This window comes from Stegastes partitus, unplaced genomic scaffold (genome assembly GCF_000690725.1).
Source record: "Stegastes partitus isolate 25-593 unplaced genomic scaffold, Stegastes_partitus-1.0.2 Scaffold2360, whole genome shotgun sequence".
Classification (NCBI taxonomy): Eukaryota; Metazoa; Chordata; class Actinopteri; family Pomacentridae; genus Stegastes; species Stegastes partitus.
In genome coordinates, this window is record NW_007580091.1 from 1 (window position 1) to 21235 (window position 21235).

General features: G+C 43.0%; 1 protein-coding gene across 1 annotated transcript; it reads right to left on the reverse strand.

Moving 5' to 3' along the window:
- Window positions 1-871: 871 nt before the first annotated feature.
- cap1 (CAP, adenylate cyclase-associated protein 1 (yeast)) lies at window positions 872-20340 on the reverse strand. Its single transcript, XM_008304944.1, has 13 exons — window positions 20202-20340; window positions 12345-12449; window positions 11234-11334; window positions 11053-11130; window positions 10000-10143; window positions 8367-8452; window positions 7769-7874; window positions 6566-6746; window positions 5286-5473; window positions 3790-3913; window positions 2845-2927; window positions 2511-2654; window positions 872-2085 (listed from the first exon to the last, which is right to left on the reverse strand). The coding sequence occupies exons 2-13, from the start codon at window positions 12445-12447 to the stop codon at window positions 2002-2004; spliced, it is 1422 nt and encodes a 473-aa protein (XP_008303166.1). The 5' UTR covers window positions 12448-12449; window positions 20202-20340; the 3' UTR covers window positions 872-2001.
- Between the last annotated feature and the right edge of the window lie 895 nt (window positions 20341-21235).

Genomic DNA, 21235 nt, shown 5'->3' on the forward strand with positions numbered 1-21235 from the left:
AGCAGTTCCAATAGGGTCTTCGCACCCTTTTGGGTGCTCGGACCCTAATAAATGGCTTAGTGAGGTCTGTTTCGTCTAAAACCAGAGGAGTCAGTGTTATGACAGTGGATCTTTTTGAACCTGATAAATCACCATGGTAACTGATGTCAATGCAAAAAGACCGCATAGACACATTTTTATATTTTGTGTTGATTTACTGTCAAGTCTGTTGTACACTGTTAGTACTTAAGGATAAATTGCTTTTTATTTTTATTATTATTATCTAGTATTATTATGCAATAACGTTAGTGTATTTAATGAAGCCGTGCAGAGTTCTACCCTCAGACTGTGAATGTTCCAGAGTTCCACAGAGGAGGGTCCAGATTGATCACTTTAATGGACTTTTTCCATCATTTCTGAGCCTCAGAACTTCATCAGTACAGCAGATAGAGGTTATTCAGGTTCAGGATATTATAATTTTAATAACCAGCAAAACGTCGTCTTTCTTCTTCAGTTTCGTGTTTTCCAGTTTGTGATCTGGATCTTTGCTATCATTGAAGGTGTTTTGAGTTTTTTCTGGTGGAAAAGTACCTTCATCAGGAAGCCAACAGCTAAACCAGCCAACGCTAACATTAGTTCAACAGACTAACCTCATTTAGTTTATAAAAACAAAGATGTATGAGGATGAATCGGGCTGCTATGAGACAGGAATGCTGGCAGAAAACTGTTCATCATCTGTGAATATTATTTAATCTTCTGATCAAACATTCTAAACTTTCTTTGTATCAACATGTTGTGTTGGTTTTAAAGGGCTTTTAGAATAAAATTCGCCTTTTCCCTGTAAAATGATGCTTCTGCACATTTCATCCAATAAAGACACCAAACACACAGATTTTATTGCAACATTTTTAATGATGTCTCCAGTACTAATGAGCAGATTTCTGATTTTGGACCCAAAAATAAAAATAAAAAGAGGTAAAAGAAAAAGAGACAGTATAAAAGAAAACTGAGCGAAGAGCTCCTCAGCTACGAGAGCTGAAGGGAACCAGAGAGTGCAGACACGGCGAGAAGAGTCGCTGATGATGGTTGGGCTAATATTTAAAGACTATTCATTATTTATTCATATCTATACAGATGATTATTCCAATCTAGAGACTGAGGTGAAGATGCAACTACCACCGATTATCTCCCTCAGTCGTCTCATTTCTCGTCCACTTTGTGCAAACATCTCTTTGCTCTTTATCGCAAACTTTTCTGACATGCCTCCTGACGTGGAATGTTTTTAACACCTGGGAATGTGCGGGTTTAAGGGAAAGCACATGGAAACTGTTCCGACATCATCTAGATGGAGCTTGGTGATGATTCTGACTCCTATGCGTGTGCTCTCAGAGTGCTGACGGTTACGTTTTAACATTATTATCCACGATGAATGTTAATATCGCTGCAGCCGACACCAGTGGAGGTGATATGGAAGCCGTTATCTTCTGGAAAAGGGCTTTTGTTCTGACGAGTGCGTCACCAGTGAATTGCATATAATGGAACAGACAACCTATCAGGGCACAACTTAAACAGCAGCCCCCCCTGACCAGGAAGAGCAGAAACCAAGAAGCATCCTGATGATGAAGAGCCTGATTGGCTGCAGTGCTTTTGTTGTTGTTGGCTAATCTACGTGCTAAATTTAGCTCAGCATTATCCAGATAGATACAAAACATGATACAGAGCATCCCAGCTGTTGGCAAAACTCGTGAATGTTTTCGAAAAGTGCTCGCGGGGGGAAAACCAATTTCAATGACAAAGCTGCTCCCTGCTGATTGGCTGGAGGATTTGCTCCAGATAAAGCGAGCAGTCCTCTCATTGGCTTACAGAAGGAACAGCTGAAGCTGTGATTGGCTGATAAGGAGGAAGGGAAGGAGAAAGAACTCATGAGGTCCGAATCTCAGTCTACAGTGTGACAGTTAGCTGGTGGGGCGTCGATCAGTCTGGTGGGGATGGTGTCGAGGAGGGGCGGCCATCTTAACCCGTCTACCCGGCGATCTCTGTTGATGTGGTAACGAGCTTCTTTCCATCCCAGACGGTCTTGAACTGCTCAGGAACCGGGAGCTCCGTCTAAGAAACACAGAGGCAGAGAGGTTAAGGTCATTTAAGGTCACAGGTCTGTCATTTATTTAGTCACACGTTGTTAGAACACGGCTCCGACTTCGTCTGCTGGTTTGACTTCTTGTCAAAGTCGGTTAATTAACATATAATCAACTAAATCTGAAAAAAAGCTCTCCCTGACCTCCTCAGGTCTTTATCTTTTCATTAGCAGCTGGTCAGACTTTAGAAAGTTTAGATTTATTGCTGCAGACCAACATCTCTGATTCAGGTGGAGCTCCACATCCTGACTTCTTTCTTGTGGTCACCGTGTGTTTCTGTCTCGTCTCTTCGGTTCAACTCCTGTCGTTTTAATGCGGTTCATAAATAAACTGGACTTGATGTTACACTATCTGAAGCCCCAGACGTGTCATTCAATGTTGAACCGCGACACTCACAAACTCTCCGTCTTTTTGGGGGACCAGGATGTTCATCTCGGAGCTCTTGGCGCTGACGATCTCACATTGCAGCGAGTCGTTGCTCAGGTAGACGTGGCAGCCGTCCGTCTTGTTGATGGAGATGGTTGGAACCTTCCCCATCACCTGCAAACGGACAACAAGTTAGACTCGTTGAGCAGCGCGACGTGACGCGTTCGTTGCCTCCGAACTTCACAACCGATGCCTCTCATGGGACGAAACGAATCCGGTGAGCAGCGTCCAAACGCGACCACCACGGTGAAGCCTGTTCTCTCTGTTTCAGTCTCTTTCAACAGCGTGTAGTTTAGCTTCTCACCTGGACCTTGACGTCTTTGCAGTTGATGACGTCGACGATGCCCACGACGTCGTCAAACACCAGCCCCATCTTCTTACAGTTGTCTGGAGGTAAAAACGACAAACATTCAGACTCTTCTACCACCACAGCAGCCAGCTCTCCTTAATCACTGTGTTGTTTCCAGGATTGTTTTATTTAGCCGCTAAAGGTTTGTGGTAACTAAATTCAAAATGAGTCGGGTTAACCTTCTGTGGTCTCTGTTGCTTATTTATTCATGAATGATAATAATCTAAAACTTCAAAAAGCACATATAAAAATACAACAAAAATGAAAGTAAAAAATGAGCTTGTTCACGGAGCATCTGTGAGACTTCATGTATTTTTGTATAACTTAAATTCTGAATTAGTCGAGTTATAACCTCCTCTGTCAAAGAAAAAAATAGAATTTAATATTATTAATAATCTAAAATCACACAAACACAGAAAAAAACACTTGTGACCACAACTAAAGTTAAATAAGTCTTGGGTTTGTTGGGTTTTCATGAATATTTGTAATAATTTCTGTTCAAAATTAGTCACGTTAATTAAAATTATCAATACAGCAGGGCCTTAAAATTTAAATTAATCAGGTTAAATGTCTAAAATCTCCTGGAGTCTCTGTTGAAGAATAAATTAATGAAGTGATTTAGAATAGGATAAAATAATAATAATAAAAATAATATTGTTCTGCTCAACCGGAACATGAACAACTAGCACAGTTAGCCGTTAGCAGCTGACGTCTGACTGCGTTACTGAACAACGTCTTGCAGATGTGATGATTCTCAGGCACGTTCTGGATTTCTTTTCTGCTATTCCTGCATGGACCTCATGTCAGAAATAGTAACCCAGTTCATCCGACCCAGAGAAAGTTCTAACCAGCACCTTGTACTGGTTTCTGGCCCAGCAGCGGCCATCTGTGTGTCCTTACCGATGGTGATGGAGTTGAGCTTGCCTTTGACCTGCAGGGTGCTCTTGTTGCACTTGTAAGCGTAAACCACCTGCTTGAGCTCGGTGTCGCTGATCACCAGGTTCAGCGCTCCCTCCTGGTTCTCCTGCACGCCGAAACCACGTGAAAACACAGAAAATAAATAAACCAGAGAACGTCAGCTTAAATCAGGACAGAACACTGGAGCACATACAGAAACGAGACATTGGTAAAAAAAATCAGCAGTTTTATGAAAGTAAAGCGACTCATTCTGGCGGCTTTCTGGTTAAACAAAGCAGCTTCGATGCCTTTAATAACATCAACAGCACTTCTGTAAATGATTTCACTGCTTTGGGATTAATAAAGGATGCTCGTATCATGTGCTTAAGGCTGGTAGGACGAATCGATTTTAACTAGTTAGTGCCCGACTGGTCGACTATCATTCTTCTTGTTGACTTGATCGTATGATTTTTTTTTCAATTTAAGTGCAAATCGTAAACGAAAATAACCTAAACTGCTGAAATAATGCAGTTTTATGGCATCAGTGTTCGCTTCAGAGACCGTCTGACGTCTTCATCTCCTCTGCGGTCGATTTAAAATCCCACCGACTGATTTAAACGGAGACCAAACTGGCATTCGAGCGAGTGAACGATGATCATGAAGGTGTTCTGGCGTCGCTCTACCGACGTGGAAACTCGTGTTTTCACTTCGCCGTGGCTCTTTTCAGTCTGTTCCTGCCTGAAGTGTCAAACAAGTCGTGTAGCTGTTGTGCGCTCCTGAGTAAAGCGATCTGTAGCGGATCGTTTTAAGAACAAACCGAGTGAAGAGGAGACGGCTGGTGGAGACGCAGACTCAGGCCTTGTCCACATGTAGCAGGGTTTTTAGAAAACTGAATGTCCTCCCCCCTACACACCACCTCGTTTTTAGAAAAAACATCCTTCCACACCTGCCTGCACAGGTGTTCTGTTCAGCACACTGATAAGCTGCCAGACCTTCAGGTGGCAGCAGTTCCCCAAATCCTATCCAACCAGAGGAACGTCTCTCTTCACTCTGTAAACGCCTTCCTTCCTGCTCGTAGCTTTGTTTCTTACATGAAGTCAGTTTGAAGATTTATCGCTTTGGTTTGAACTTGAACTTTCTGTTAGTCGTCGATTAATGACTTTAATTAGTCGTCCAAACTCTAGTGTTTGTCCCAGAAAACACACAAACCTTTTTCACTGCACATCAGCACAGTGCGTCTCTCTAAACGCTGCACTTCAACACACTTTTACTTTTTTTTTTTTTTTTTTGAGAGAATATTACAAAAATACAGATGTTTGTGTTGTAAGTGCTTCATTAGCAGCCTGCTGCAGCACTGAGGTCTGTTTAAGATGCAGCCAGTGAATCAGTGTAACACGACCTAGTTTAATGTTCAGTACTTCCTGTTTCCACTCGACTGAAGCTGGGATTTCTGCGTTTCCATTATTGTTAAAGCAACTCTACAGAAAGACAGAACTCACCACTTTCCACTTCTTGCCATCCAGCTCAAACACCGGGGGCAGCGTGCGGGTCGCGGGGGTGGTGGCGGTGGCCGGTCGGGTGCTGGGGGAGCTGAAGGGTTTGGGTCCAGTACGAACCGGAGCGGCCCCCTGAGTCCTCAGATTCGGGTTCTTGTGGGTCTTCTGGTCGTCGCTCACGTGCTTCAGGCCTGCAGTGGGCAAAGAGACGGAGACTCACCGACGCGTTCAAGAGTCGCTTCATCAGATTTAAACTCAGTTCAAACGCAGTTTAAACAACATTTAAACGAGGTGAACGTGACGGAGCGTTGTGTCTCTGTGAAAGGAATCAGTTTCTGGAACAATCTGAATAAAGAAACCAAAGAATAGAAATCAATATTTACATTTAAAAGATCAATTAAAGCCAGTATGTTGACGAGATATGTTAATTATGTCTGATTGTAAAGACAGTAAATAATCATGTCAACGTTTCTGTTTTTTTGTTGTTTTTTTAAACTGTGTAGCCGACATCGTCTGGAAGCTGGAAACATCAGAAGCACGACGGCGGTGCGAAGATTTAACAGCTCGACGCACAAGAGAAATAAACGTGTTGACGAGGAGCATCAGGTGAACCAGGAGGTCAACAAAACCTGAATCCGACTCTCTTTGTTCACCAGGTTTCTGCATCTGTCGAGTTAAAGGTTTACTCTAAGATTAGAAACGTTTCGCTTCATCTGAAACTTTAAACAGCAGCTCTTCTCTGTCATCTGCTCAAACTGGAAAACATCCTTTTTTAAAAAAAATAAATTCTAATAAAACCCAGCCGACAGTCACGGCCTCCACTGGGCAGAAACGAGTTTAAAGTCTGTCCTAAAGTCCGAAGACGACTCCGATCCAACGTCTGCTTTCTGCTCGTCTTTAGTCGTGTTTCGCTTCGTACATGAGTCAAAGAAAAGGTTCATAAATGTGGAATATTGCCGGAGGTGAGTCTTAACTTTTCATCATCCAGCTAACAGCTCCATGGACTCAGCTCTGCCTGCATTTGATGCACTTTAAAGATCTGCAGTTAAAGATGAAAACAGCGACTCTATTCTGTGTTAGTTTTATAATGTATGGTGAAGAAATCCAATTCAAACATAAGAGAGGGACCAGAAGAGTCTCTTTTCGTGGGATTTTCTTGAGTCTCACCTTTATTAATTCATATAAAAAGCCTATTTTTGGTGACTTGTGAGTTCCTGTAACTGCCCAAATCCTCAGACTGGAACCAGAACCGGCAGAAGCTGTGGAGAGGATTAAAGTCCTACCCTTGGTGATGTCGGAGCCCTTGTTGATGGAGGCGAACAGGGCGTTGCGATTGTCAGAACCCGAGTCGCCGCCGGACGTGCTGAGGTCCATGGGGGGAGGAGGAGGTCCAGGAGGAGGCGGAGGAGGAGCTCCACCGGCGGGAGCGCTGGGAGGAGCCGCAGAGGCCGAAGCCACGGGACCCTGAGGACGGAAACAGGAGCACACGATTCAACCGGCACGACTGAACACCCAGAAAACATGAAACACAGTTTAATTTGTAACGCAGAAAACTGGTCGGCTGACAGCTGCTATGACTCGACATTTTAAAGTCCACCAAGGACAAAAGTAGAAACTTTTCTTCATGTAAAAGCTTAAAATTCAGAGTTTCAGGTTAACAGTGGATCGACTGCAGCACAGAGACAGTTCTGGAGCAAAAATAAAATTAAGAAACAAAACTAAATGAAATATATTGTAAAAAAAAACCCCCAAAAAACAATGTCATAAACATGAAATAAAATGAAATATTAAAATAATATAAAAGATAAAATCGTACAAAAATACATTAAAAAAAACATAAGAATCAAATAAAAACTAAAAAAAATTAAATAACATAAAAATACATAAATAAAATAAATCCAAACAGAAACTTAAAAATGTAATTAAAAAATGCAAATAAAATATATTCTAAAAAGAAAAACAATGTAATAAACATTAAATAAAATGAAATATTAAAATAAAAGACTAAATTTATTTTTTTTAAAATAAATTTAAAAAAAACAGAAAAGAAAACTAAATAAAAAAAACAAACAAACAAACATTTAAACACTAAATACACACATAAAAGAAAATAAACAGAAACTAAAAAAATAAAAATTAAATTAAAAACACAAAAAACACAAATAAAATTAACTATTTAAAACAAGCTTGCTCACAGATAGATTTTTTTTGTAGGTTCATAACTTAAGTAAAAAAAAAAAAGTCAGGTCAGAATTTCATTAGTGGAGGAATTAATCTTCTGGAGGTATTAAACCCCTGAAATGGTTTCCGTGTAAGACGGAGTTTTTTGAGGGTAAAAATAAAAACATTCAAAAGGTCTGAAAACATTAAATTGCTAAAAGATCGTCCAGAACTTCGCTTTGGCTCCTAAAGGACATGTAAATAACCTCTGTGCAGCAACATGCCGTCTGAAGCGACCCGTCAGAGAGACTCTGGAGGAAACTCACGCTCTTGCTCCAGGCCAGTCCGGTGGTGTGGTGCTGTTTGATGTAGTTCTGCAGCTCGGCCCAGGTGTTGATGTAGGCCCTCACCCAGTCCACATGCGTCTTATCCCTGCAAGCAACACACACGACTTCATGTTTCTTTATTCTTCCTTCTCTTTGTTCTGCTTCGCATGCACCGAGCAGAACCGGAGATTAACTCCTTAAAATAGAACGCGACATTTCTTCTTGTTTCCAGGTTTCTTTCTGCACCAGCTGCCTGCTCTGTATTCGTTTTACAATCCACTGCGTAGACATTTAAATACGAACTGCTCAGCGTGAACGAGGCCAATTTCATTCCGAGTTGCTTCCAAAACACAAAGGCTTTTTTTATTTTTAAAAGTTTAAATACAGGACCAGCATGCGTCAGCGCTGACTCAGGAAAACCACGGGGAACACGGAGGACAGATGGGCTGAGAGGATGGCCTGGCTGCGTTTAAAAGCTCCTTCTCGCCCTTTTATTCTGTCGGACGTTAACAGGTTTCTAAAACATACGACACAGTTTAAACGCAGCACTTCGTTGTGCTTCTAAAACAGAAAGTGGATGTGATGGAGCGTCACTCACTTCTCCTTGAAGTCCTTGAGCACACGGTTGGTGTAGAACATGGCAGCGTCCTGCATCTCTTTGACGTAGGGACACGGTTTAGGAGCCTGCAAACAATCACAGATGCATCATTTCTTCAGATGTTCCACGTTGTCGTGTCTGAGGTGTGCCTCCAGTTAGATGTCGTCAGTTAACCTATCAGCAGCTTCCAAAGCCATGACATCATCATCTGGCCTTTCCCACATAGTCAGTGGATGTAAACTTCTGACTCTGAAGAAAGTCATAAAAAATTCTCTCTCTCATTATTCTGGCGTTTAGCAAATAGAAATAATGTTGGTGATCCTGACTGAGCTGAAACAGTCTGATTTAATGTCAGATAGTGAGAAAGAAAAGGTTTTATGTCTTCTTCTACAGTGGATGTAAACTTCTGGTTTCAGCTGTATTTAGAGTTTTATTCGTCTCCATGCTGTTTCTTCTCTCTGCTCTGTATGAACACTGCATTCTTTTTGTTTTCCACAAAACCTGCTTCGTGTCAACATTTTCTAGGTACATTTTTTAACGCGACATATAGAATAAAGCGATTTTGATGAAATCTCACCGGTTTCCCGACCGGACGCGGCGCCACAGAGGGCCGCTGGAAAGTCAGAAAGCGAACTGTTTTTTCTGTTTTCATAATTTCTGGCTGAATTAACTTTACATCAAGACTGCAAACTGGAGGAAACAACTACTCTGGGTCACAACATCTACTTTAACATGACTGAAAATACAAGACGTGAACGTATTACCGCAATGTCTGGACTATAAGCCGCTACTTTCTTCACACACCTTGAATGCTGCGGCTTAAACAACGATGCGGCTAATTTATGGATTTGTACGAATTCACCTCGAGACCAAAGTGAGGCTGAGAGCGACGACGACAGAGAGACTGAGGAAGTGATGAAGTGATTCTGAGGCTGTTCAGCTCCTGAAGACACTGAAGAAGACGACTTTAGTGGTTTTAGTGCAGGAGGAAGATGAAGATAGCCATCAGTGACTTTTCCTGGTAGCTGCTGGAGTTTTATTTCCTTAACCAGCCGTGTTACAGGAAGTGTTCAGAAAAAAGCCTCTACGGTACGTATCTGTGTACGTTACCGCTACGTATTTAATTAAAGGTTAAAACATCTTTCTGTGTAAATATCTCATGTTCCAACGTGGACACCTGCAGCTTAGAGACCAGTGCAGCCTGGATATGAACACACCTGGTTTTCTTTTTAGAGTCAGTGGGTGTGGCTGATATTCAGGTGCCCCAGTAGTCCAGAGATTACAGTAATCAGTGAATAAATCTTCTGATCCAGCTCTAGTCAAGTGAATTCCTGCAGCATGTGTACAGCAGCAAAGTTTCTGAGGACTTGTTTGCGAAACAGCAGCAGGACGATGAATGCGTCTATTATGTGTCACTGAAAAGCTGCTGTTTTATTCATCAGAGTCACAGCAACAGCAAACAATGAGTTCATCATCAGCAGCAACAGAGCCGCTCTGTCGCTGCTGGGCTCACGTCGGCCAACAAACCGTCAGCAGAATCAAAGAGCGGCTTGTTTCCGGCTGTCGTCTGCTCGTTCATTCACCCGTCCATCCACGCATGCACACGGCCCAGCAACGCACCAACCGGACTCACCATGGCGACCCAGCCGAGGGCGGGGACGCTCTCGCTGACGGCGGAGAGGTGGTTGAAGTGCGGCGAGCTGCGGTTCTGCTCGCGGAACGCCTGGACCTGCTGGATGGCTTTGGACACCGGCTGCAGGAGGCTGGTGAGAACCGTCTGGAGGAGAACAGACCAGAGATCAGTGACTGGAGTCAGAGTTTTCTTTCATTCTTTTGTTTCAGTCTAATGACTTATTGTGCAAAATTATTTTACAGAACTTCAGCATCTCTCCTTTCTCTGCCTGAAACGGTCTGGAGGGGAGACAAGACGACAAGTTTCCCAGTTTAACCTTTTACTCACAAGGCAGATGGTGAAAACCAGCCCGATGCCTTCTTGTGCACACCGACAATTTAAAAAAAAAACTCTGGATAATTCAACAGACTTTTACAACTGATTGACGGGAGACAAGAAGACACAGATCCTTTGATCCTTCGACCAGTTTTACAAGGTCTAAAACTTTTACTAGTTTAAAAACGTGCAAAAATTTAACAAAATCTGACCAAAAAAAATCCTTTTTCCGCAACATTTATATTTATTTTTCCTCAACACCCCTTTCTTTTTTATGCCTGAATTTGGCTCAAGCAGGACGGGATCATTCCAAGTTGCCCAGATGAACGTTTTATTTCCAAAGATCAGAGGTGCTTAGATAGAAATACCCCTCGTCTTGTGCACAATGACACATCTCATGGTTAAACCTTTTACTCACATGATAGATTGTCAAAAGCTCAATTGCAGGGAAGAAAAAAAAAAGATTTTCGACTCAAACATTCTTTTGTTTCAGTCTGAGAATGACAAAAAAAAAAAAACTCTTTACAAATGGATAATTCAACTGCAGCGAACACTTTTCTTCAACACAACTTCTTTTTCAAGGTTCACAGATGCACAAAAACACAAAAGCTTAATTGTTTTAAAAAAAAAAAACTTTAGATTTTCCCGGCTGATGGAAGGCACATAACTGATCTATTATTTGTCTATAAAGCAGCTCATAAACTCAGTTATCTGATTGATGGGTTCTCGTTCACTCACATCAGAGGGCTTCTGGGAGGACGAGGCTGTGAGGAGGAGTTGTCTCTGGTTGATGAATCCCTGCTTCACCATTTCTGCCTGGAAGAGCAACAACATGCAGGCGCCAAACTCAACGCTTGTAACACTTCTGGTTGATTTTTCAGTTCCACTAAAACACACAGTGTCAGAGTTTGTGACCTACGTGTTTCTGGACGTCGCCTCCGATCTGCTGGCTGAGGGTCAGGTACTGAGCCAGTGGGCCGCTGATGATCTCGTCAAAGGCCTCCACGAAGGCGCTCACAGCTGGAGACGGCAACAGACAGTCAAAGGTTTGAGAAGAAAACCAGGAACTTCAAATTCAGATTCAAATTTGGTTAAAATAGTCAGAAAATTCATCTGGAAGTTTTAAAGTCTGGTGTGCGACTAGTACGGTGGTTCTAACCGACAGCAATCTGCACCTCCGTTAATGGGCAAAAGAAAATGCTTCATTAACAGCTGGTTGGTGGATGGTGACAACCAGGTAACCAGCACACTGCACTAACAGCACCAACATCACGACTCGCCTGTTGTTTAGACACGAGTGACCCTCTGGACTGAAAGCTCTGACAGACATTCAGCTAACCAGTGACCTACAGTTTGCTGTAGCAGTTAACTAGTGAGACCAAAAGCACTAACTAGTCACACCAGTTTAACTACCGAGGTTCAACATGTTCACTGGTTGGACTAATAAAAGCAAAAACACTGACTAGTTAACCAGTTAAAGGCTTCACTAGTCAACTTCTGATGCTCAAAGTCTTTACTAAATTAATCTCACGAGTTAACGAGTGACCAAAAAACTTTCTAACCTAGTTTACCAATGAGATGCTAAAATATTCACTTTTGTTTTTTTCTTTTAGTTCACTGGTTTACCACATAAAAGCCAAAATGCAAACTAGTTAAAACCTCCTTTGAGCTCATTCGACAACTACTGAGGCTGTCTACTTGCCAACAAGTGAAATTCAAACTATCCACTAGTTACACAACCAGTGAGGTCACAAATGTTGACTAGTTAAACTGGTGAAAGCCAAAATGTTTACTAGTGGGATCAAATACTAATGACTGACTAGCTGGGACTTGTGTGCTATTTGTGCAGATCATGGGTTCACTAGTCAGGCTTCTGTTGGAACTAGTTAGACCAAAGTGACACTAGTTGCTGTAAAAGAGTGACTAGTCTGAGTTTTTCTTCAACTAGTCCAACAAGATGCTGAGCTAGTGGAGCTAAATAATGCTAGAGTCTGTTAGAGTTGTTCGTGGGTCTACGCTGGTCACGGTACCTCCTCCAGCAGAACCTCCGGCGCTGCCTCCAGGGCCCGACATGGACTCCAGACGGCCCACCGCCACCTCCAGCCGCTGCACCAGACTCGCCAACTCTGCCATACCTGTCAGACGGAGAAACGGGTGAGAGAGCTGCTGTTATCAACGTTCTGTTACTGGAGCCTTTTAATCTGAACGAGATCAAGGACTGTGGAGACCAGAGCAGGCGTCACTCAGACTACAGCTCATGGTGGCAGCAGAGAGCATTGTGGGAGTTTAGCAGCAATGGGACCATGACAGAGACTCTGAAGAGGTTCAGGACCTCCAACCAGAGTTCATGTGATCAAAAGGGACTGGGATCAACTGTGACGGAGCTCTTATACCACGGCGGGAGGAGAGCTGCCCTATTGGCTCAGATCACACGTACGTCGCCTGAAAGACAACATCAGCTCATGGCAAAGACTTCTGTGGGGAAAAAAGGCTCAACTCAAGTCTGATTCTACTCAGGCGGTGCTTCATTTGCTTAGTGGACGACGTGAGCGGGTCATTATTGTCATAGAGGTCACGTAGCCGTGTTTTAAAAAGAACAGCACATTACACATCCTGTACTTATTGTATATAATAACGCTGCTGACTATTGGTTCAGAAAGTAAAAAAATAAAAAACTGCATCTCTAGCCCCTCCTCTGGTCACTGCTCCACCTGGTGGCACAACCAGGCGTCACAGCTAATCTGCAATACATTTTCTAACAGACGTACTTTGTCTTCTGCCTTATCGGATAATAATTAAACTTAATATATATTTATTAAAGTAAATTATTGTCGAAAATTACCGAGTAAGTAACAGTCTGGTTATCCGTCCTTCAGCCCATCTTTACGTTCAACATGTTTCACGTTCAAATCATGAATTGACCTCTGCTCTGACATTCTAGGAATCTGGAAAGATTTCCGTCACATTAAACTATTTTCGTCAGAACCGATGAAACTGGATTTAACACTGTTTGAAGCCTACGCAGGACGATGCACGTCATAGAAACACTCGCTTGTACGCAGTATATGTTAGAATTAGCTCTGAGATCAAGTAAAGCTCGCGTTCAGTCTCTTCGTCAGTAGCTGCAGAATTAAAAATTATTCCACATTTCCACCGAGTCACTGCAAGACTGTTTTTTTGTAATTTGCTTTTTGTTCGTCGCTGCAGCTCGAGCGTCCCACTGCTGCTCATTAAGGGATTGTGTTAAGCTTCTAATGAGGAGCATCTCATTAAAAGCTCGTTGTTGCGCCGTCCAAACGACTTCAGAAAACATCACGCGTTCAACAGAGGCTCGGTCGCATCCACAGGTCACTTTCTGCTCAAACCAGACGCAATCTGTCGTATCTGTCTGCATGTTTTTGTGTTTGCTGCGAGGTCAGCTGTTCTGAGGCCACGAGGCGAGGCGGTACTTTCTGTTCCAGCCTTCTAATCAGGGACGCCGTTACACCTGGGACACGCAGAAAGAAAACTGCAATTAAAAATTAGCTTCTCTGGTCAGGTAACAACAGCGGTGCTCCTCGCCTTTGGAGTGACTGGAGCCAGAAACCGTGACTGAAATGTGTAACTGTCAAACGTCTGATGTAAACAGGTAAAATGTGCAGGCTGCAAACCTGTCCTGCTCTGAGTGTTTTCTCCAAAAACTCGTTTATTTCAGCCGTTATTCAGCACATCCACTGTGTTGACATGCAGTTCTGTGCCACGGCAAACAGTTTGCCAAAGCAAAGCGCGCTTAAATTAAATTGTCGGTCGACGTTTTGGGGCAGAAAAAAGTTGATTAATTGATAGAAAAACAGTGGCGGCTGCCCTCGCTAAGACCCCACAACAGTATTAACCTCAGTCGAGCGCTTAATCTTAGGAGCTGGTGGATCGGTTTGGCCTGCATCCTCTGAAAAACCCTGCAGGAAAAAATCCCCGATTAATACTTCAGAAAGATTAAAAAGGACAAAAAAAATAAGTCGTGCTGCAGAAGCACCGTATTTCTGCTCATCTGTCCTGTCCATCAACATTAGATTCTTCAGTTTCATCTTGAAGCCTGATGTTTTCTTAACTCATCTCATTGTGTGCAAAAACAAACAAACAAACAAAATCACATTCATCACTCTGCACTTTGAGCCGACATCAAATGTTCTGCACGGTTATTTTGTGCACATTGGTGTAAGGATCACAGAGCAAACCAGAAAAAGCATGACAATAAATAAAAAGCAGCTAATACTGAATATAAAGAAGAACTGTTTTGCACATGACCTCCCTCAGTTTGTGTGAGCAGACCTTAACTTTTTCTGCACGTGCATTTTATTTCTACACTTTCTTTCCAGTGTAGAACTTTTTGCACGGTTCTTGTGTCGTCGTATTTGAGCAGCAGGTTAATCAAACCTGTGAATGTTATTGCATCCCTAAACTTTTACTGCTCCAGATGACGATAAACTCTTTGAAATGTGTAAATGTGACACTTCAAGGAGGCCACTGGTCGCCTGTAGGGCAGAAAAAAGTCTCAGAATTCCTCCTTCAGAGCGGTTGAGTAATAAGGCGGCGGCTGTGTGCAGGCCACAACCTGTTGAGTATGCAGCTCTCCACGTGTTCCTGCAGACAGAAGACCTGCCTCGATATTCCAGCTATGCCTTTTAAACATGCGAGCACGTTACACGGCGAGTTGAAGTCCTGCTGCGTCCGAGCCAGTCGAGGACACGATTAACTAACCTGAATCGGAGTCCACGTAAGCTTCCAGTCACTCAGGTGCAGTCACACACCTAATGAGGCGGGCTAGCGTTACATAAGACGTCTGAAACCCAACGCGGCGTTCACCTGCCGGCTGAGAGTTTGTCTCAGGTACTTACACCTGGCCGACGGTGGCCACTCTCACTAATGAGAAGATAAACCCGCTGCTGCCGGCTCACTTTCACTACAGAGGCAGCGAAGTCTGGACGTACCCGGTGACTTGAGGAGGCGCTAACGTCGCTGGCTGTCACAGGGGAAGCTAAAGGCCGGTTTGCACGAAGCTTTCTGGCTCCAACAAAAGGCAGGAAACGAGCCAAAACCGTGCAAAAATAATTACAATTTTCAAAAAGTAAGAAGATTATTCAGCCAGTATTTTGATCAGTGAACATTTTTCAAGCAAAAACAGCTTCACAGGTTTTGGGTTTTTGCAGCTTTTGGGTCATCAGTTAGACTGAGATGCACATTTTTGACCTTCTGACAAATAATAATAATTCAGAGATTATTCTATCCAATCGTATTTATGTATATAAACCAGTTTTAAGTCCATTAAAGCGCTGTACAAGTTATTAAGTCAAGCAGCCACAAAAATATGTGCAACAGAAGATGGAAAATCGATTTGTAAATCAAACTAAACAAGGAGTGGCTCATAAAGTCAGCTTCTAAAAGAACTCATGAACTAAACTAATGACGAAATGTTGTCATGTACCTGATCAGTCAGTTATTTATTGGTGGATCAGACAGCTCATGGTTTAAATAGAAAAATTAACAATTTGACAGGTTATCAAGAAAATAAAGCCTCAAGTTTATTTACCTCGACTGAAACTATCAACAGCTTCTGAAAACCTGCAAACTGACGCTTGTTCTTGAGAAAATGAAGATGAAATGTTGCCTCCACGTTAATATTCAGGACGGAGAAGTTGCCGACATGATTAGTTTGGTCCTAAATTTATCTGCAGCTATTTTGATGATCTGTTATTAAAAACTCTGGTTTTAGTTTTGTGAGTATTTTTCATTTTCTGGATTCTGTTCACATGAAAAAAGAAACTTCTTTTCCTGATTTTTCATAATTCGCCTATAACAATGTCCTAAATAACTGATCAAAAAAAGCTAATCAGGTTGATGAAGAAGGCAAATATTTACCCTGGAACTAAAAAAAAAGCTTCACTCTCCACTGTTATTGTAAAGCTGCATCAGATCGTTTGTTCAGGTTGAAACCATGCAATGCACACAGAGTCAATCCAGATTTCTAGTCACAGCAGGCTAACAAAACACCCCGAAGGCTGACATGTGTCATGACTCACACTTCTGACTGAAGCCAGTATTAATAAGCAGCATAATGGGAGCTGAAGGCAGCTTATGAGCAGCGTTATTAAGTCCTGAGGCTGGCAAATGTGTTATCAGCACTATTACATCAACAACAAGGAGACTGACGACACAGTGAAAACAAAAAGAAAGACACACAAAGTCCAAACACAGTATCTCAGTTTCTAAACGTCTCCTTTTTCCTGCTGCACCCATTCAGTTGTAAATTAACTTCTCTGGAGATGAACTGGATCACAGCAGGACACACACACACTCTGCCCTTGGCCTACATTGTCTTAGCAGCATTTATACCTGCTGATCTCAGACTTCGGCACTTCCTGGTCTCACCTGAGCGCTGACTCACCTGCGACACAGGAAGGGAGTCGCCCCTGAAGGTGTTCGAGAGCAACCGACACCAGAAAACCGGCGCCTGAGGGTCCGGCAGGCGGCTCAAAACACCGATTTACCAACGCTGAAGTACAAAACTGTAACAGAGACACTTCACTGGAAACACTGCAGCTCAGCTTTAACACTTCTGTCCTTAAAACGCACTAAAGCGAAGCCACCACGTGTGTTCTGGCCGAGTGCTGACCGAAGAATCAATCAATCAATCAATCGGTCGACGAAGAAGAGAGAACTTTCCACAGACATGAGAGCAGCCCTCAGAAACATTTTCCTCAGATTAAAGCGGTGTGAAAGGGGAGGAAAGTGCCGGCTGAAGGGCAGCTGTAGCTCCAGAGGTGAAGGAAGCAAAGTCTACAGCTTAAGTAGAGTTGAGGAAAACAGCTGAGCGCGTTTACAGCGACTGAAGACACACCAGTAAGCCTGAACGCTGCACTGAATCACACCAGCATGGACACCGCAGACCGCTTTAAGTCACATCAACCAAACCGCTGGTGTAAAAACATGTGTAGGCGGAAATAATTCCCAATAAATGAGGAATTTACTCCAGTCTGAGTAACATCTACAACAAACTACAAAAGCCAGCTGCTTCCATGTGAGTGCAATCATGGTTTTTGTTTTGTTTTGTTTTTGCCAGATTGAGAAACAGAGCTTCCCACTGTTAGATTCCATTTACTCCATCAGCTTCATCACCATTTAGACGACATTTCTGACCGACAACATTTCTGCTCCACAGTTAATGAAGCATTCATCACATCCTGTGGTCAGACCAGCCTTAGTCTGTATCTGATGGAGGGACAATAAATGAGTCGGTTAAGATCCATTTGCTGTCTTCTGAAGGGTGCACGCCTCAAACTGCACTTTAGAAAAAGTTGGCCGTTGCCTTATGATTCAGATTACAGCAGCTCAAAGCGAGTTAATTCTGATCAGGGAGGCAGATGATAACCAACCAATATTCAACCATAACAACTGATAATAACTTTAGCATTAAAGTATAACAAATACAGCCATATTAAACCGCTAACTATTGGGTCTCCACCTGACATGACATCTGCAGCAGTGATTTATTATGCATATGGATGTTTTACATAACTATATATAACAAAAGCTGGCCTCAATAACATGAAAACCTACTTGATTGTTTTACTGTAAGCTGCTGTATTATTTGAGGTTTTATAGGTGAACAATATCTTCTCTGCATTTCTTCTGCTGGACTATTTGTGGGGTCTGTCACCCAGATTATCAACTAAAACGGATGAAAACGAGGAATCCCACGACATATATCGCTGCGTCAATGTGGGCAAAGTAGAGAAAGAAAGACTTTACTTTGCTGAGAGCACATCTTGTATTCATTAGACTCCGAAATAACGTGAAAACGATGCAGCTGACACGAGGTTCATGAGATTAAACATCCAGTTCAGAGTACAAACGCAGCGTTTCAGTGAGCTAACATCAGGTGAAAGTACTTCTAATGCTTGACATCCACTTTATATTTATGGGGACGCCGATTACAACAACAAAACCCAGACTGGACGATTTGCACGACATCCTTTAAGATGGAAAGACTTACTCAAGATCATATTAACTCTAACGATCCCTCACTGGACAAATTTACATTTATTTTTACTATCAGACTGCAACAGGTCAAGTTGTTGTAAGTATGAAGAAGACACGCCTCTGTGCTTATTTTAAATTCTTTCCTATTGTTTAAAATATATTTTGCAGAAGTCTGTTTATATTTCCAAACAAAAGTGGACATAAAAAGTAAAACAGGGCAACCGTGATTCAAGTTAAAAGCATGTATTGTAAGCACCGATTCAAACTTTTCTCTGGATATTTATGACTATCAGCTACAGAAACAGCCCAAAGAGCCGACTGATGCTCTGCTAATGTGAACATTATTCAGGTTGCTGTCCTGTGTTGTCAGCAGCACTGTATAAATAAAAGTGCTGCAGCAGGTGAGCTGACATCACATGAGAAACCAGGAGAGATGCAGGATGTCCACCAGAGAACCACACTCACAGCAGCTCAGCTTTAAAATGCCTTAAGGTCCCATTTCTCTAACAGGCCTGTTCATTCCTGTGACATTTTTAATTGCATTGCGTGAACTTCAATGGATCTCACATGCCTCTAGTTCTCATGTAAAGCTTTTATTATTGTTCTTTGTTAAAACTGCTTTTGCACAAGTCTGTTTGAGTTTGCTTTAAAGCAAAGACTTTGGAAAATGGTGCAACAATCAGGTCAGGATCCACAGACTGCTGATCTGGGCTGAACCACCAGCATGTCAACGCCTTTCTATTTACTTCTTTTATATTGCAGCTTTATCTGCACGATGCAAACCCTGCCAGCAGACCTACTTTTGCTGGACATATGGCAGAAATGCGTGCAGGCCGGTGAAGTGGGTTAGGCCTGACGGAGGGCTTGTGTTCCGCCTCGGGGCCAGACGTGCAGACATAAAGGAGGGAGCGTCCAGCTCAGCGTTTCTAGCCTCTTTTCTGACGGAATAGCCGCAGAAACACACCTCTTAGCCGCTGCAGAGGGGGGGAAGTAGGCCACAGCCGGGCCGGTGAGCTCTGACCTCCGCCACAGAGCTCCTCCGGTGGGCTCAGACAAATCAAGTCCAAGCCGCTGCTGATAATGGGATCACCGGGTTCCAATCAGGGATGCTAAAAGCGGCTAAAGCTAGCTGGCGAGCTAGCGGAGCCGGTGGGTGTAGCGCAGAACTCCGTGTCCCGAGCAAGTTCGGCCCCCGTTAGCCCACAAACTGTCAGCTCCGAGTCAAACCCTGGTTAAATGTGAGGGACTAAGAGCTGCAGTTTCTAATAAATAAAATGCGTTTCTTAATAAAAACGTTCACATGTAAAACAAAGCTTTTTCAGGGATGAGGAAACATGTTCATGGGGATACTAAATATGTCACAACACCATCGGCAACAATAAGGAAGCTAGCTGCTCCGGATAAACTGTCCATGTTTGGACGATGCTGGCGTCCCGGACCGAGACACGGTGAGTCAGCTCTCCGGCGTCGGTTATTCGTGGCTGCCTGTCGTTGAGTGTCTGCTGTCTGTTTCGGTATTTCCTGGATTTTCCCCTCACACACACCCTCCCTGTTAGCTAACGCTGCTGCACTAAAACACATCGCAGCGAGCCGACGTCCGCTCGGCTAGAAAGCAGAAGTGACGGCGGATGTTTAGCAAAAACCGTAACCGTTCAAAGTCTGTGTCAGGCGGACAAACGGTGCAGCAGCCGAGGCTAACCGGCTCCGTTAGCATCACACCGATTTCAATAAATAATTTGTGAATGATTCGGTGCCGCGGACGGAGCGGCGGCGCGCTGCGGCTCCGTTTCGCTTCATGTTTTTCTTTTTGTTTTTTTTTCCGCTCCGGTAAACGAACCGCGAAACCAACCGCATGAAGCTCACCTGCTCACCTGGTCAAGCAGTGATTTGGTCCGTTATCTCGCCGAGGGAGTGTGCAGTGAGCAGGTCGCCGAGCAGACTGGGCTTCGTCGCCTTCTTCCTGGATGTCGGAGGATTTTACCCAGCTGTCACCGCGCCGCGTTTCCGCCCTTGTTCGCGCAACTTAATTCCTTTCCCATATAAGGAGTGCGCGAGACCGAAGCAGCGAAACGAGGAAAAACACGCGAATTATCTGCCGTGTTTCCTCTCATCAGCATGCAGCAGAAACACCGCCGTGGAGCAGACGAAGCAGAAGTCACACAGGCTTCCTTCTGTCTGCAGCTCGCTTTTCTGCAGGAAACATGATCGGAGCTGCGCCCTTCTGCAGATCGGGCGTGTTTGGACATGTTGGCTGCAGTGCGCTCACTCCAGCTTCCTGCTCCACACCTGTAATGCTAAAAAACAACAGTCACACCTGCAGAAAAATATGCACAAAACAGTGCAAGAAAATGGAATTTAATCAAATGAATGATGCAGCTACTGGAGCTGATTACAAGTGTCAAGATCTATGAATGGAATAATGTAGTCAGAGGGCAGCAGCTTTTAGTTTGAACTAACCAACAGCCTCAAACCCAAAGAGCTTTAGTTTAGAACAGCAATACTACTGAAACAGGAGCTTTAGAAAGTCACGAACTATCATTAGACAAAGCTAGTGTGCAAAAATAGGCACAGCTCAGAATTAATTCAATCATTTAATCATTTCAATTAAGAATGTAACCAAATGTTATTATTATTATTATTATTATTATTATTATTATTAGTCTTTACAAAAAATTTCGCCATATCTGTCGAAATTATTGCATTTTTGTTTGTTTTTTTTGGCCACATTTGTAATGTTAAAAAAAAAAACTCACATGTGTAGGACTTCTGCAGACAACAGAGCAAGAATGAATTTAATCAAATTAATGATGCAGCTAATGACTGGTATTATTATCAAGCAAAAGTCAAATTTTTTTTGGTCAGATAATGAAATAATGATGTGATCAGAGAGCAGCAGCTTCTCTTT